Below are 16,105 nucleotides of genomic sequence, written 5' to 3'. Positions count from 1 at the left end.
CAAGGGGCAGAAAACATTGGTGGGAGTTGTTTATAGGCTCCCAAACAGTAGTTGTAATGTAGGGCAGAGTATAAATCAGGAAATTAGAGGCGCATCTAACAAGGATGATCATGGCGGACTTTAATCTACATATAGACTGGGCAAACCAAATTTGCAGTAATAGTGTGGAGGATGAATTCATGGAATGTATGCAAGATAGTTTTCTAGATCATTATGTTGAGGAACCAACTGGGGAACAGGTTATTTTAGATCTAGTATTGTGCAATGAGAAAGGGTTAATTAATAATCTTGTAGTAAAGGGGTCTTTTGGGAACAGTGACCATAAAATGATAGAATTTTATATTGAGTTTGAAAGTGATTTAGTTAACCCGAAACTAGGGTCTTAAATTTCAACAGAGCAAACTACGTAGGTATGAGGGGTGAGTTGACTACGGTAGATTGGGATACTACATTAAAAGGTATGACGAGAGACAAGCAATGGCTAGCATTTAAAGAATTAATACATAATTTACAACAAATATACATTTCTTTAAGGCACAAAAACCCCACAGGAGAAGTGGTCCAACCGTGGCTAACAAGAGAATTTAAAGATAGTATTAGATCAAAGGAAGAGGCTTATAATATTGTGAAAAAGTGTAGTAAGCCTGAGGACTGGGAGGATTTTAGAATTCAGCAAAGGAGGACCAAGAACTTGATAAAGAAAGGGAAACTAGAATATGAGAGAAAACTAGCGAGAGACATAAAAACAGACTATAAAAGCTTCTATAGGATGTAAAAAGGAAAAGATTAGTGAAAGTAAATGTGGGTCCCTTACAGGCTGAGACAGGAGAAATTATAATGGGGAATAAGGAAATGGCAGAGAAATTAAACAAATACTGAAGAAGATGCAAAAAACTTTCCGGAAATAATGGAGAACCAAGGGTCTAGCTAGAATGAGCAACTGAAAGAAATTAGTATTAGTAAAAAAAATAGTACTAGAGAAATTAATGGGACTGAAAGCCGATAAATCCCCTGGACCTGATGGCCTACATCCTAGGGTTTTGAAACAGGTGGCTATAGAGATAGTGGATGCATTGGTTGTCATTTTCAAAAATTCCATAGATTCTGGAACGGTTCCCGCGAATTGGAACATAGCAAATGTAACCCCACTATTTAAGAAAGGAGGGAGAGAGAAAACTGGGAACGACAGACCAGTTAGCCTGACATCAATAGTAGGGAAAATGTTAGAATCTATTATTAAGGACGTGGTAACAGGGCACTTAGAACATAATAATAGGATTGGGCAGAGTCAACCCAGATTTATGAAAGGGAAATCGTGTTTGACGAATCATTTTTTTCAGGTTGTAACTAGCAGGTTAGATAAGTGGGGAATGAGTGGATGTGGTGTATTTAGATTTTCAGAAGGCATTCGAAAAGGTGCCACACAAGAGGTTATTAAACAAAATTAGGGTTCATGGGATTGAGGGTAATATACTTGCATAGATTGAAGATTGGTTAGCAGACAGAAAATAGACAGTAGGAATAAACGGGTCATTTTCAGGTTGGCAGGCTGTAACTAGTGGGGTACCGCATGGACCAGTGCTTGGGCCTCAGCTATTCACAATCTACATCAATGATTTGGATGAGGGGACCAAATGTAATATATCCAAGTTTGCTGATGATACAAAGCTGGGTGGAAATGTAAGTTGTGAGGAGGATGCAAGAATGCTTCAAGGGGATATGGACAAGCTAAGTGCGTGGGCAAAAACATGGCAAATGGAATATAATGTGGAGAAATGTGAAGTTATCCACTTTGATAGAAAAAAGAGAAAAGCAGAGTATTTTTTAAATGGTGAGAGATTGGGAAATGTTGTGTTCAGAGGAACCTGGGTGTCCTTGTACATGAATCACTGAAAGTTAACATGTAGGTACAGCAAACAACTGGGAAAGCAAATGGTATGTTGGCCTTTATTACAAGAAGATTTGAGTATAAGAGTAAAGACGTCTTACTGCAATTATATGGGGCCCTGGTGAGACCACACCTGGAGTATGGTGTACAGTTTTGGTCTCCTTACCTAAGGAAGGATATACTTGCCATAGAGGGAGTGCAATGAAGGTTCACCAGACTGATTTGTGGGATGGGGGGATTGTCCTATGAAGAGAGATTGAGTAGACTAGGCCTATATTCTCTGGAGTTTAGAAGAATGAGAGGTGATCTCATTGAAACATACAAAATTCTTACAGGGCTTGACAGGGTAGATGCAGGGAGGATGATTCCCCTGGCTGGGGAGTCTAGAACCAGGGGTCACAGTCTCAGAATAAGGGGTCAGCCATTTAGGACTGAGATGAGGAGAAATTTCTTCACTGAGAGGGTGGTGAATCTTTGGAATTCTCTACCCCAGAGGGCTGTGGAGGCTCAGTCGTTGAGTATATTCAAGATAGAGATTGATGGATTTTTGAATATTAAGGGAATCAAGGGATATGGGGATAGTGCAGGAAAGTGGAGATGAGGTAGAAGATCAGCCATGATCTTTTTGAATGGCGGAGCAGGCTCGAAGGGCCAAATGGCCTACTCCTGCTCCTATTTCTTATTTTCTTATATTTACCAAATGTCGGCTCTTTCAGTGCTGAGCAGACCCAACACGCAGCAGCGGGGGAGGCAATTAAAATCATTAGTGCCTTGTTTACAGCCACTTATCAATGGGTTTTTCCCCAGGTTTTTGGATTTGACAGGTCGCTCACTGGCTTCCCTCTATGCCTAGACCTCGTCTGCGAAGCTGAGGTGGGAGGTCAGTGGCCGCTGAATCAGCTGATGAGTTGACAGCTTCAAATGTCAAGTTAAAGCTCCCAGCTGATTGAGAAATGTTCCCGTTACCACTAGCTTCTCTAAACTGCATTTCCACTACAGATTCAGGATGCTGCAAGTCTTTACACAAGTCTCCATCCAGTCTGACCTCATTACCTCTCCCACCATTGACAGATCGCTCTGTCATCTCTACTTCTACTGCCATCTATTTCATCAGCATGGGTGCCCTTGAAACTCTCTCACCTCGGTCCTCAGAATCCCACCACGATCAGCCCCAACATCAGCATCACTGGGCACACCAGCAGCACCAATAACAACACCAATCTTCTCCGCAATCAACTGATGCTGCACAGGACACAGGGCATCAGCATCTGACCACATTGCTGTCCGGGAGGCCAGGGATGGCCTCACCATAGCCAGATTTACTTCACTTGACACTGTACACCCTGACTGCCACATGATGCACCAGGTTGGCACCACCCCACACCAACACCATAAAGCATCCCTACAATGCCCAAGCCATTCCTTTCACACTCATCACCATTGCGAGGGGGGTACTGTTATGTCTCATCATTCACTGCAACTCACTAAGCCACTTCCAAAGGTGCACACAAATCTGTCCAAGAACGCAAAGTGTTGAAAATAAAGGTTTCAATGTTTGACAAAACATTAACAGAAACTTTACATGAACATTGCATAAAACACCCAAGTTCCTACCCTTGTGTGTTGTTAGTTATGATTGCATTGGGATGAGGATGAGTGTGAGGGGTGGCTAGTGAGATGGGGAAGTGATAATGTAGACAGAGAGGGATGGGTTGAGGTGTAAGGTAAGTTGGTGTGAGTAAGGATGTGCAGGAGTAGGGTAGGCAGGGCAGAATGATGGGGATGTGATGAGAGGCACAGCAGGATGAGTTTGAGTGTGGCTTTGTACTAACATTTCGTGATCTACTGTGATCATTGAAAGGTTTGCGCCACTGCACCCAGGTCCTCCTGACCACATCCCTGCTTGTGCTATCCTCTGCAATGTGCAACTAGGCTGTGTTGATCTCCTGGGGAAGTCTCTTCCGCCCATGGGAAGGGAAGAGGACCTCCCATAAGCATATGGAGGGAGGCATGGGAGAGCCTGTGGGTGCAGCCCTGTGCATCTGCGCAGTGCTTGTCAGTGTTTGCAGCACCTCAATGCTGTAGAACACTGACAGCACAAATGTCAAAAGAAAGTTGGCCATGGTACCTTTAAGGAAACCAGCTGGTGACGCGTCATAGAATGGAATCATAGAATGGTTACAGCACGGAAGAAGGCCATTCGGCCCATCGAGCCCATGCCAACTCTCAGCTAGTCCCACTCCCCTGCCCTTTCCCTGTAGCCCTGTCATTTTTTTTCCTTCAGATACTTATCCAACTCCCCTTTGAAAGATAAAATTGAGACTGCCTCCACCACCTTTTCAGGCAATGCATTCCAGATCTTAACCACTCGCTATGTAAAAAAGGTTTTTCTTACGTCGTCTTTGGTTCGTTTGTCAATCACCTTAAATCTATGTCCTCTAGTTCTCGACCCTTCTGCCAATGGGAACAGTTTCTCTCCATCTACCCTGTCCAGACCCCTCATGATTTTGAACACCTCTATCAAATCTCCTCTCAATCTTCTCTGCTCCAAGGAGAACAACCCCAACTTCTCCAGTCTATCAACATAACTGAAGTCATCAAATGACGTCACCAGACCCGCTTCCTCTAATTGGCCGGGAAATGCGCTGGGCAGACTTAACAAGCCCAATGAAGGGAAATTCATTTCAGAGGCCGGGATGGAGCCAGCAGCGGGGTCGAGACCCGCCACCAATGTCGTCCGCCACACACCCGCCGAGGTTCATAAAATCCAGCCCATAAACTTTCTGAATTCAGCTTTAATGAAAAATATACAGTGGTTTGCTTTGCTATCAGCTGCAAAACATTTTGAGCTTTTTAAGGCACAGAGCCTGGAAATTGTGCTATATTATATGGGATGGTTAGCATGTTCATATCAAATTCATCTGTTCTCTAGTTTAACTGAGGTATAGAAATGTTTAAAATATTGAATGCTGGTATGATATCTCCGTGCAACTTCTAAATTCACAAAAATGGTAAGTATCTTTGCTGCCTTTTCAGGTGTTACAATCTATGCCTAACTGTCTTCATATTGATGTAACTATCGAGCAGCACAAGTGTGTCTGTATTATGTCTTCAACATTTTCATTAATTTCCTAAATTAAAGGAAGATGGCAAGTTCTAAAGGATTTGCATTAAGGAACAGAACAATCCTCAAGTATTTATATACCACATTTGATTTATTTTCATCATTTCAGTATGACTGTTCCACTTGCTGAAAGTGATCATTAACTGCTTTGACGAGATTGTTTCCTGCATTCTTCAGCAGACAATGAATTTAGGAGGGTCTGCTGCTGACTAAAACATGGGAAACAACAAGATTTGGGCCTATACAAATAAGTCTTTTCTTTCAGCACAGTTGCTGGATATTCATTAACACAACCGAACTCCTATCTCTAAGGTTGGTGGCCATCTATTTTTGAAACCAGGTCTTCCTAATGGATGGCCTTGGTGAATCTGACAAGTTTACTTTGGGTTTGCTACTGGCAAATACAAAGAGATCACTTTACTGAGGGGACTTTCGAGCTCTAAGCTTGACATGTTTGTGTCAAAAATTATATGCTGCTTTATTTGGTGCTAAAACCGTGCTAATGACACCAGCTCCCAATCCATGGGTCTTGCACAGCCAGCGACAACCCAGGGATCCACTAAGGTCTCGTCACCTAACTCTGTCATATCCTCAAAGAACTGCAGTAAATTTATCAAACAGGATCTACCACCTATGAAGCCATGTTGTTGTCTACTATTCATATCAAAGCTGCTTTTATGTTGTATGAGTACAGTGCTGCTGGTTCCCAACACATGCAAACTCTCGCAGCTAATGGCAATTTCCATAATAAACTTGCTAGATTCATTAAGGCTGGCCTGATTAAAAATACATATCTTTCTGGCAGTTTGGCGAATCAGGCAAGCTTGGTGCATGAGACTACGCATGCTGGGAGCCAGCAGTACCACCAGGGCTCCAGTGCATGTAACGTTGATAAAATTTCCACATGGCTTGATAGATGGTAGATTTTGCTTGATAAATCTACCAGAGTATTTTGCTGATATAATGGAGTTAGTCTGTTAATGGAAAGTCCATAAAGTTAATATACTGAGACTCTGGCAAAGGCGTTGACGCAATTCCATGTAGGAGGTTACTTTACAAGGTAGAAATAAACAGAATAAGAGGAAAATTTTGAAGAGGATAACTAATTGGTTAGTTATTAATAGTATTCTTAAGGACATTAGCACATATTGGTGATGATAGTGGTGGGGTGGGGCAGGGTTGGGGGGTGGTGGTAGTGATGCATCATAGGTAACCATGGTCTTCTGGCAATTCCATGATTGCCTTATCGAGTCAGGGAGAAATTTCCCTGAGTTCTTGCTGAAATTAGCCACCGGTTTTCTTTTTTTTGACCTTCCCTGGTTAGTCTTACTGGCAATTGGGGAGAGTGGTGAATGAGCTTCCGTGGTCTCACGGGTAGGGTAAGCATTGATGGGCTCAATGTTGTTTTCTCAACTTTTTTATTCATGTATAATGAAATCACTTACCAAAGCAGCCTAATGTTGAAGAGGCTAATTTCCCCAAAATAGTATTGTGTCTGATATCATCTGGCCACAACATTTTGCAAATAACTCCTGCAATTAATTTTATCATAAGGTACTGAATAAACATCCATTTAGGAGATTTCCTTTATGTAGATGAAATGGTGGATTCAATTAAATCTGAGGAACTAGATATTGGGAAATTATGGTACTATGCATTACATTGACTTTGTTTCAGAATATGAACTTTTTCTTGAATTATATGGTTTGACCCAAATTTGAAAAGTTTATTTTTCAGACATAATTGTATCAAACACTCAGCTGGCAGTTACTGGTGTACTTGTGCTGCTATTGAATAGTCATATCTTCAAATATTTTATGATAGATACAGCTATTATAAAATGGTTAGAGATGTGCATGTATCTGTTAACAGGAGAATTCAACTGTGCATTTGAAAATGATAAGATCTGTGGGTTCACTCAAGACCGGCTTGATAATTTTGACTGGACAAGGCAAAGTGCTTCAACTAGGAACCCAAAGTACACTCCAAATACAGGACCAACTGCTGATCGAGGTGGCTCCAAGCAAGGTAAAGAGGCAATTTCTGTTTATAGAACAAGTCACTGTCAAATCAGAAGTTTGTAGCCACCATTTATTCTCAGTTCTAATAGAACAGGGTGCAGTGTAATCCTATTTCTTTTTACCATCCTGATTTTGGCCCGACATAACAATATGCTGAAGTGCTGTTCTTTTATTTGGTTGGTGTTGCAGTGACTATGACCTGGGCTATGCCACCTGTCTAATATCTTAACCATAAGCAATGGATTCATCATACGGGCAAAAATAATTGTGTGAATAAAATGGGTACTTGTAGTGGCACTTCAAATTCAGTCAGCCCAGGCCTACCACAGAGTGTGATGTTTGTTTCTAGCAAAGAGTGTGAATAGTACTGGAATAAAATGCAACCCCTTATAGCTTGAATTTCTAAAAAGCCAATTTGTTTTTTTTACATGTCCTGCACATTATAAAATAGAATCTGTAAAGATTCCAACAATTCCATACTGATTTACTTTTAGTTATAAACTGGCCCATAAAATTTCAACTTCTGATTTTCAACAGAAAGAAAACATAATGGGCTGTAATTTGCTGTGGCAGGGCATCGAATGGCATGTGCCGTTAGTTAGACTTGCCCTTGCACATTTTGGTTTAAAAAATTTTGCGCCGCAAGTTGCTGAAAGTGCGAGCTGATAACGGCGCTGCGAGGGAAACCGGGCACCTGGGACCTGAGTGAACAGCGCAAGCAACTGTGTACCTCCTTAACCAATCAGCTTGAAGGATTGTGAAATTAACAGCGCAAGGATTGAGAAGGATGTGTAGGTTAGAGTGAAAGAAAGAAAAGGCTTGAATTTATATAGCGCCTTTCACGACCACCGGACGTCCTAAAGCGCTTTACAGCCAATGAAGTACTTTTGGAGTGTCGTCACTGTTGTAATGTATGAAACGCGGCAGCCAGTTTGCGCTCAGCAAGCTCCCACAAACAGCAATGTGATAATGACCAGATAATTTGTTTTTGTTGTGTTGATTGAGGGATAAATATTGGCCAGGGCACCGGGGAAAACTCCCCTACTCTTCTTCGAAATCGTGCCATGGGATCTTTTACGTCTACCTGAGAGAGCAGACGGGGCCTTGGCTTAACGTCTCATCTGAAAGAAGGCACCTCCGACAGTGCAGCACTCCCTCAGCACTGCACTGGAGTGTCAGCCTAGATTTTTGTGCTCAAGTCCCTGGAAAGGGATATGAACCTAAAGGCCTTGGAGTGGGACTTGAACCTAAAGGCCTTGGAGTGGGACTTGAACCTAAAGGCCTTGGAGTGGGACTTGAACCTAAAGGCCTTGGAGTGGGACTTGAACCTAAAGGCCTTGGAGTGGGACTTGAACCTAAAGGCCTTGGAGTGGGACTTGAACCTAACAAAGCTTAAGTTAGAGTGGGTGAATTCTATGTCAAATCAAGTACAGAAAGAGAAATAAAGAGAGAAACAAAAGACTAGATTAAGAGAAAGAGAAAAAAAGGAACAGAATGGTAAAGTAAAACAAAAGATGTAATTTAAAATTTTACATTTTTAAAAACTTCAATAACAATTAAAACTTGAAGGAATAAGACTTCACACTTGTAATAGTTAATTTTCAGTACCAGGGAGGTTGACTGGCAATAATTAACATTTATCACGTCACTAAAAGGGTACTTAGACTGAAATGGACAAGACTTAACTTTCTGTGGCGAATTTAGTTTGCATCTACCGCGCAAATATAGCAACCACACACCATTCAATGCATTTCAATGGTGAGGCAGACAGCAAGATGCTGTTTTCATGAACTTAACAGTGGAACCATGTATCACGGACAGCAGCTTTTGGATTTCCATGCTTAACCGTGCATCTGCATTCACCTGAAGTTGCTGTGGCATTGCACATAAACAATGGTGAGTGCCATTGGCCTCACAATTATTTTGACGGTAAATTACTGGCCAATGTTTTTTGGTCGATGTAGTAACATAAATTATGAGAAGAAAACATCAGAATTAATCCATTACAATGACACTTGATTATACAAGCAAAAAAAAGAAAATCATGAACCATTTCTATCACACTTCACTTGCTCAGAGAACAACAACAACAACAACTTGTATTTATATAGCGCCTTTAACGTAGTAAAACGTCCCAAGGCGCTGCACAGGAGTATTATAAGACAAAAATTTTGACACCAACCCATAAAGGATAAATTAGGGCAGGTGACCAAAAGCTTGGTCAAAGAGGTAGATTTTAAGGAGTGTCTTAAAGGAGGAAAGAGAGGTAGAGAGACGGAGAGGTTTAGGGAGGGAATTGCAGAGCTTAGGGCCCAGGCAACAAAAGGCACGGCCACCAATGGTTGAACGATTATAATCGGGGATGATCAAGATGGCAGAATTAGAGGAGCGCAGATATCTCGGGGGGGGGGGGGGGGTTGTGGGGCTGAAGGAGATGACAGAGATAGGGAGGGGTGAGGCCATGGAGGGATTTGAAAACAAGGATGAGAATTTTGAAATCGAGGCGCTGCTTAACCGGGAGCCAATGTAGGTCAGCGAGCACAGGGGTGATGGGCGAATGGGACTTGGTGCAAGTTAGGACAGGGGCAGCCGAGTTTTGGATGACCTCAAGTTTACGTAGGGTGGAATGTGGGAGGCCAGCCAGGAGTGCGTTGGAATAGTCAAGTCTAGAGGTAACAAAGGCATGGATGAGGGTTTCAGCAGCGGATGAGCTGAGGCAAGGGCGGAGACGGGCGATGTTATGGAGGTGGAAGTAGGCGGTCTTTGTTATGTTGCGGATATGTGGTCAGAAGCTCATTTCAGTGTCAAATATGACACCAAGGTTGCGAACAGTGTGGTTCAGCCTCAGACAGATGTTAGGGAGAGGGATGGAGTCAGTGGATAGGGAGCAGAGTTTGTGGCGGGGACAGAAAACAATGGTTTTGGTCTTTCCAATATTTAATTGGAGAAGATTTTTGCTCATCCAGAACTATATGTCGGACAAGCAGTCAGACAATTTAGACACCGTGGAGGGGTCAAGAGAAGTGGTGGTGAGGTAGAGCTGGGTGTCGTCAGCGTACATGTGGAAACTGACGCTGTGTTTTCGGATGATGTCGCCAAGGGGCAACGGGTAGATGAGAAATAGGAGGGGGCCAAGAATAGATCCTTGGGGGACACCAGAGGTAACAATGTAACAGTTAACAAAAGTGGAATTCCCTGTCATTAGTTCAGCCAACTGAAAAATAAATTGTGCGTTCAATGCAAATTTGCATATAGACCATAAACATCCATAAACAATGTTTCAAATAGGGAAGCAGTATCTCTATGGGCAGCAGCACAATAGAGGGATAAAAACTTCAAAGTCACAGAAATTTTCACAATAGTTCTACCCAAATATAATTACATGCAGATGCTAGGATAATTGCTGGTTTCATTCTTCCATTTGTATTTTATGTTTAATATTTCAGGTACCTCTTTGTGCCACCCTAAAGCTGCTCTTCTCCATTTTAATTTCCTTTTTAAAATGCAAGAGTTGAGGGGATTCCACTCTTGCCACCTATGGCCTGCTGTAACCCCTCATCCCCGCACTTCACAATCAATGATAGACCCTTCAGCCATTACACGCCTAGCACGCTGGAATTGTTTTCCTAAACTCTTTGTAACATTGTGGGTGGAGGGAATAGTCCACACACTGAATTCCCAATCTTAGCCAGGTCATCATCGAGAGCAATGAATATTTGCAAGGCAATTCTGTTCTCAAGCTTCCCCCGCACCCCCACCTCCGCCACCACCCCCACCCCCGCCACCACCCCCACCCCCTTGAAGCATCTCCGGTAGGGATAAAGAGGAGGTACTAGAAAGGCTGGCTGTACTTAAAGTACAGGACCTGATGGGATGCATCCTAGGATGCTGAGGGAAGTAAAGGTGGAAATTTTGGAGGTACTGGCCATTATCTTCCAATCCTCCTTAGATACAGGGGTGGTGCCAGAGGACTGGAGAATTGCAAATGTTACACCCTTGTTCAAAAAAGGGTGTAAGGATAAACCCAGCAACTACAGGCCAGTCAGTTTAACCTCGGTAGTGGGGAAGCTTTTAGAAACAATAATCCAGGATAAAGTGTGGATTAATTAAGGAAAGCCAGCATGGATTTGTTGAAGGCAAATTGTGTTTAACTAACTGGATTGAGTTTTTTGATAAGGTAACAGAGAGGGTTGATGAGGGCAATGCAGTTGATGTGGTGTACATGGACTTCAAAAGGCATTTGATAAAGTGCCACATAATAGGCTTCCCAACAAAGTTGGAGCACATGGAATAAAAGGGACAATGGCAGCATGGATACAAAATTGGCTAAGTGACAGGAAACAGAGAGTAGTGGTGAATGGTTGTTTATCAGACTGGAGCAAGGTATACAGTGGTGTTCCCCAGGGGTCGGTTCTAGGACCATTGCTTTTCTTGATATATATTAATGACTTGGATTTGAGTGTACAGGGCACATTTTCAAAATTTGCAGATGATGACACAAAACTTGGAAGTATCGTGAACAGTGAGGAGGATAGTGGTAGACTTCAAGAGGACATACGCAGGCTGGTGGAATGGGCGGACACGTGGCAGAATATATTTAACGCAGAAAAGTGCGCAGTGATACATTTTGGTAAGAAGAATGAGGAGAGGCATAATATACTGAAGGTTACAAATTCTAGAGCGGGTGCATTAACAGAGAGACTAGGGGTATATGTGCACAAATCGTTGAAGGTGGCAGGGCAGGTTGAGAAAGCAGTTAAAAAAGCATATGGGTTCCTGGGCTTCATAAATAGAGGCATAGGGCTGGATTTTCATTGAGGAGGCGGGTAGGAGGCGGAACTACAACTTTTGGGGTTGTAGTCCCGCTTCCATCGAGTTCTAGCCAACCCACGTGATCTTGACTTGATTGACCTTGTTGAGCCCACCCAGTGGGCTCAGCAGGCCAATTAAGGGCCACTCGGCAACAGGTGATGTCACAGATTGACATTTCATCTGTCAAGACCTTTTGACAGATGAAATATCAGTGTTTGACAGCTGTTTGAAGCTGTCAAACACTGACAATCTGTATTCCAGGTTAATTCCATCCTCTCAGGATAATTTAGAAATCTCCCCAGAACAGAAAGCTGAATGCTGGAACTTTTGACAGCTCGCGGCCATTCTGCTTTCTGTGCCGGTGAGATGAGGGACTCCCGAGACCTGAAGGAAGGAAGGCTGTAAGGTAAGTAAAGGTAAGTAAAACTTCTTTAAACACTTTACGCACATCAACCACACTTACCTCTACACTCATGCACCCATCACTCACCTGAACACTGGACATCTCGACCCCTCCAAGCCCTTCATCCCAACGGCCTGCCTCGCTAGCTTGGCATGGTTTGGCAGGCAATTAACAGGCAGTTAATTGGCACTAATCCCCTTCCCGCCTCGGGGAGGCAGGTCCAGTGTGGGTCGGGTATCCGCCTCCTTTGAAACTGGCATGGAGGCGGGATGGGTTCGTGCCTCCTGATTTTGGGATTTTAATCCCCCACACGCCTCCAATCCCGCCTCCACGGCCCAATGAAAATCCTGCCCATAGAGTACAAAAACAAGGAATTTATGATGAACCTTTATAAAACACTTGTTCAGCCTCAACTGGAGTATTGTATCCAATTCTGGGCACCGCACTTTAGGAAGGATGTGAAGGCCTTAGAGAGGGTGCAGAAAAGATTTACAAGAATGGTTCCAGGGATGAGGGACTTCAGTTATGTGGATAGACTGGAAAAGCTGGGGTTGTTCTCCTTAGAGCAGAGAAGGTTGAGAGGAGATTTGATAGAGGTGTTAAAAATCATGAGGGGTCTAGACAGAGTAGATAAAGAGAAACTGTTCCCGCTGGCGGAAGGGTTGAGAACCAGAGGACACAGATTTAAGGTGATTGGCAGAAGAACCAAAGGCGACATGAGGAAAAACTTTTTTACGCAGCGAGTGCTTAGGATCAGGATCTGCCTGAAAGGGTGGTGGAGGCAGATTCAATCGTGGCTTTTGAAAGGGAATTGGATAAGTACCTGAAGGAACAAAGTTTGCAGGGGTACAGGGAAAGGGCAGGAGAGTGGGACTAGCTGAAGTGCTCTTGCAGAGAGCCGGCACGGGCTCGATGAGCTGAATGGCCTCCTTCTGTGCTGTAACCATTCTATGATTCTATGAGAATTCTGGCAGCAGGTCCTTGAGGAAATACTGTATTGTTTGGAAGAGTGAGCTTAAAAAAGCACGAGAGAGGGTGGAGTTTTGCAAATTCTTCAATGACCAAACAGATGCGGCAACTGACTAACCGTGATACATCGAGATTTAAATGGCAATAGTCTGGCAAACTGGAAGCCATCTTTAGAGGGCGTGCATGTCAGCTTTAAAATTTGAAAAGTGACCTCGTATCTCGGTCTGTCCGAGTAAAGCAACAGTGAGAGTATTGCTGTCAAAATGTGTTTTATGGAAATCACAATCAACGTTCTACCATTTATAATGTATAATAATCAAGGAAAGGGAAACCCTTATCAGCACACATACCGCTGAAGGTAACTAATGTTTCACACTAGTTAATTCTCTAATGTTGTCTAAAGCATAAAATGGGTTCTTGTCTTTTCACATCAGATTTAAGATTGGCAGAAAATGTTTGTTATGAACATTCTGTGCACTCTGCCAACTTTATTTAATGTTCTTTCATATGCTCCAAGTCCAAAGCAGAGTTTTTGTGAGAGTGATTTTTCGATTATCTAGAGAAGTATCTGTTGCACCAGTATTCTGCTGTAAATCTCATCATATCTGGTAGCATCAGAAGAAAGGTATAATTTGTTAAAGGTTTTTGTCAAAAATGCAAGGGTGTCGCAAATAAGATAGTGGAAGTGGAAATAGCAGTGTTATGCAAATGATTTAACATATATGTCATGGTGGGAAAGAGAATGTACTGATTGAAAGAGTTTAAAACTCCACTTGCCAGACCTTTAATTACAGGCAATAAGTCAGTCTGCACCAGAGCTGACCTAATCCAGTCTAGTGAATCACTATTTAAAACCACTCTGGTCATCTAACACAGCAAGGGATCATGTAGAGTGTTTAATAAGAAAAGATTGGTGCATCCATTATGCCCATTACCTACGCTTTACTCCTTGTGCGAGCTTTCAGAACTAATGAGTATCAGAGAGTGCATTTGCAGAAAATTGCTTGTTGTAAATGATGATGTGTTTACAAATGCACATGGGTGAACTATAACCAGAGACATCATAATTTACAAGTGGCTTGGTATAAGTAATTGCGATATTGTATGTTTATTGCTTTCTATAATAAAAGCAAAGGCCTATTAGGAACTTCCCCGATAGGTTATTGTGAATTTAAAAGCATTTGGTTTTGTTTGCTGATTGAAAGGTGCAGCGATGCTTTGGAGGCATTCCCATAAATTATACAGCTATTTGCAGAATAGATAATATTAAAAATATGTATTATTACAAGAAAAGGCCCCAAATTCCTGGGCCTGGAGGGTGGCATGCCAGCAGGAATTGGTGCAGAGCCCGGTTCTGTTGGGTCACTGTCCCTTTTTTTTGCACTCTTCAATTCGACTGGAAGTGAGGGTGGGCATTTCTTGCATCTGCCTCGCCTCTCAAGAAGAAGTGGGGCCAGGGCAGTGATATTATTTGCTGGAATTTCCACCTCTGTAAACCCCAATGCTAAGTACACCTGAATGATACGGGTGTCCGTAGCAAGCCAGGATTGCATTGTGGTGGAAGTGGGGCCACGCGTGAGTTAAACGTTGGTTACCTGATGCCAATCGTCCACAGAGCAATTGATTGTCGTTGGGAAAACATCGGATTTTGCAGTTATGAAAATCTTGCCACTTTCAGGGCATCAGCGACTGGCATAGCCAGGCACCTTAAGGTGGCAGCAAGATGCTGCTTCAACATTCCATCCCCTCCCACTCAGGTGGGCACTCCAGTATTGCTGAAAGTGGCATGAGTACTCCTCTCCTCTCCTTTTTTCAAGTGCCTCTGGCCCTGGGTTTTGGGAAAGGCTCGGGTGAGTTCCAGACTGGCGGGCCGAGGTCCCGCCCAGTCGAAAACCTCCCGCCATTGTGACTTGACTGGAACTTCCAGCCTTCACATTTTATTCCCCTCCAATTTCCCTCCCCTCTTGTCTTGAAGGCATTGGCCTATGTTTTGGTGTGGCACCAGCTGCCTTCCAAAGTGGCTGTTCTTCATGTGTGAGAGTGATGGTTAGCAACTATTCAACCATGGGGGATGTAATGTATTAACTGTTTGGAATCAAGAAATTCCAACAGTTCCTGATCGGCAGAACGTTTACCCTGATAACTGATCACAAACCGCTCCATATTATCACATGGTTTCTCACATGGTTTGGTATGAGCATGCTCAATTCGCTCTGGCCCAGTAAAGCAAGCACATGGACTAGTAACTCATCGTGTCTCTGTCCTTCATTGGTTCTACCCACATACAGGAAACTCTTTTTTATCCGGGACCGGCGTGGTGCCGGTTGATCAAAAAGTCCGGATTACAGAGAGGTATACTTACCAAGGTACGAGAGCCTTGCACATGGCCACAGGTGCAGGAACCCCGGTTACACGGCCACAGGTGCAGGAACCCCGGTTACACGGCCACAAGTGCAGGAACCCCGGTTACATGACCACTAATATAAAGTAAAACTTACCTGAACCTATTCCTGAATTTTGCCGGTTAAAAGAGAGTTTCCTGCATATTACATTTTGGCGATGAGAATGGGATCCCAAAGCTATTTTTAGGGATCATAGAAGGACACAGTGTTCAACCTTCGGGTAGAAAAGTTTAAGGTGAATTTCTGACACCTAAACTGAATTTTTGCAATGTTTTACTGTTAATGCTGGTGCAGAATTGTCTGTGTTTCGCCTTCATGTGTATGTATACACAGCAACAGCGGCGTTGATTCTCACAGGTACACAGGTAGCGTGCTGAGTCACTGTTCAACGGGATTGGGACAATCATGACCGCGTCTACGGGATTCATCAGAAGCCTCGGTATGACCAAGCTCGCAAACCATTCAGTTCTTATATTGACCGGATGG

At 43.1% G+C, this 16,105-nt stretch overlaps 2 protein-coding genes across 3 annotated transcripts in view; one reads left to right on the top strand and one right to left on the bottom strand.

Annotated features, from left to right (window-relative positions):
- Positions 1-16,105, bottom strand: part of LOC147109216 (uncharacterized) — a 370,234-nt gene that overhangs the window by 157,619 nt on the left and 196,510 nt on the right. The window lies entirely within an intron of this gene.
- Positions 1-16,105, top strand: part of mdga2a (MAM domain containing glycosylphosphatidylinositol anchor 2a) — a 1,193,698-nt gene that overhangs the window by 1,088,097 nt on the left and 89,496 nt on the right. For both annotated transcript variants that reach the window (XM_086002928.1, XM_086002927.1), the window contains one exon: positions 6,885-7,040. In XM_086002928.1, the coding sequence (XP_085859054.1) occupies positions 6,885-7,040 (156 nt within the window). The remainder of the gene's footprint in view (positions 1-6,884; positions 7,041-16,105) is intronic.

The sequence above is a fragment of the Somniosus microcephalus genome, chromosome 12, assembly GCF_052327205.1.
Source record: "Somniosus microcephalus isolate GS21.2 chromosome 12, FLI_Smic_1.0, whole genome shotgun sequence".
Classification (NCBI taxonomy): Eukaryota; Metazoa; Chordata; class Chondrichthyes; order Squaliformes; family Somniosidae; genus Somniosus; species Somniosus microcephalus.
This window is presented reverse-complemented; position numbering and strand designations above follow the sequence as displayed.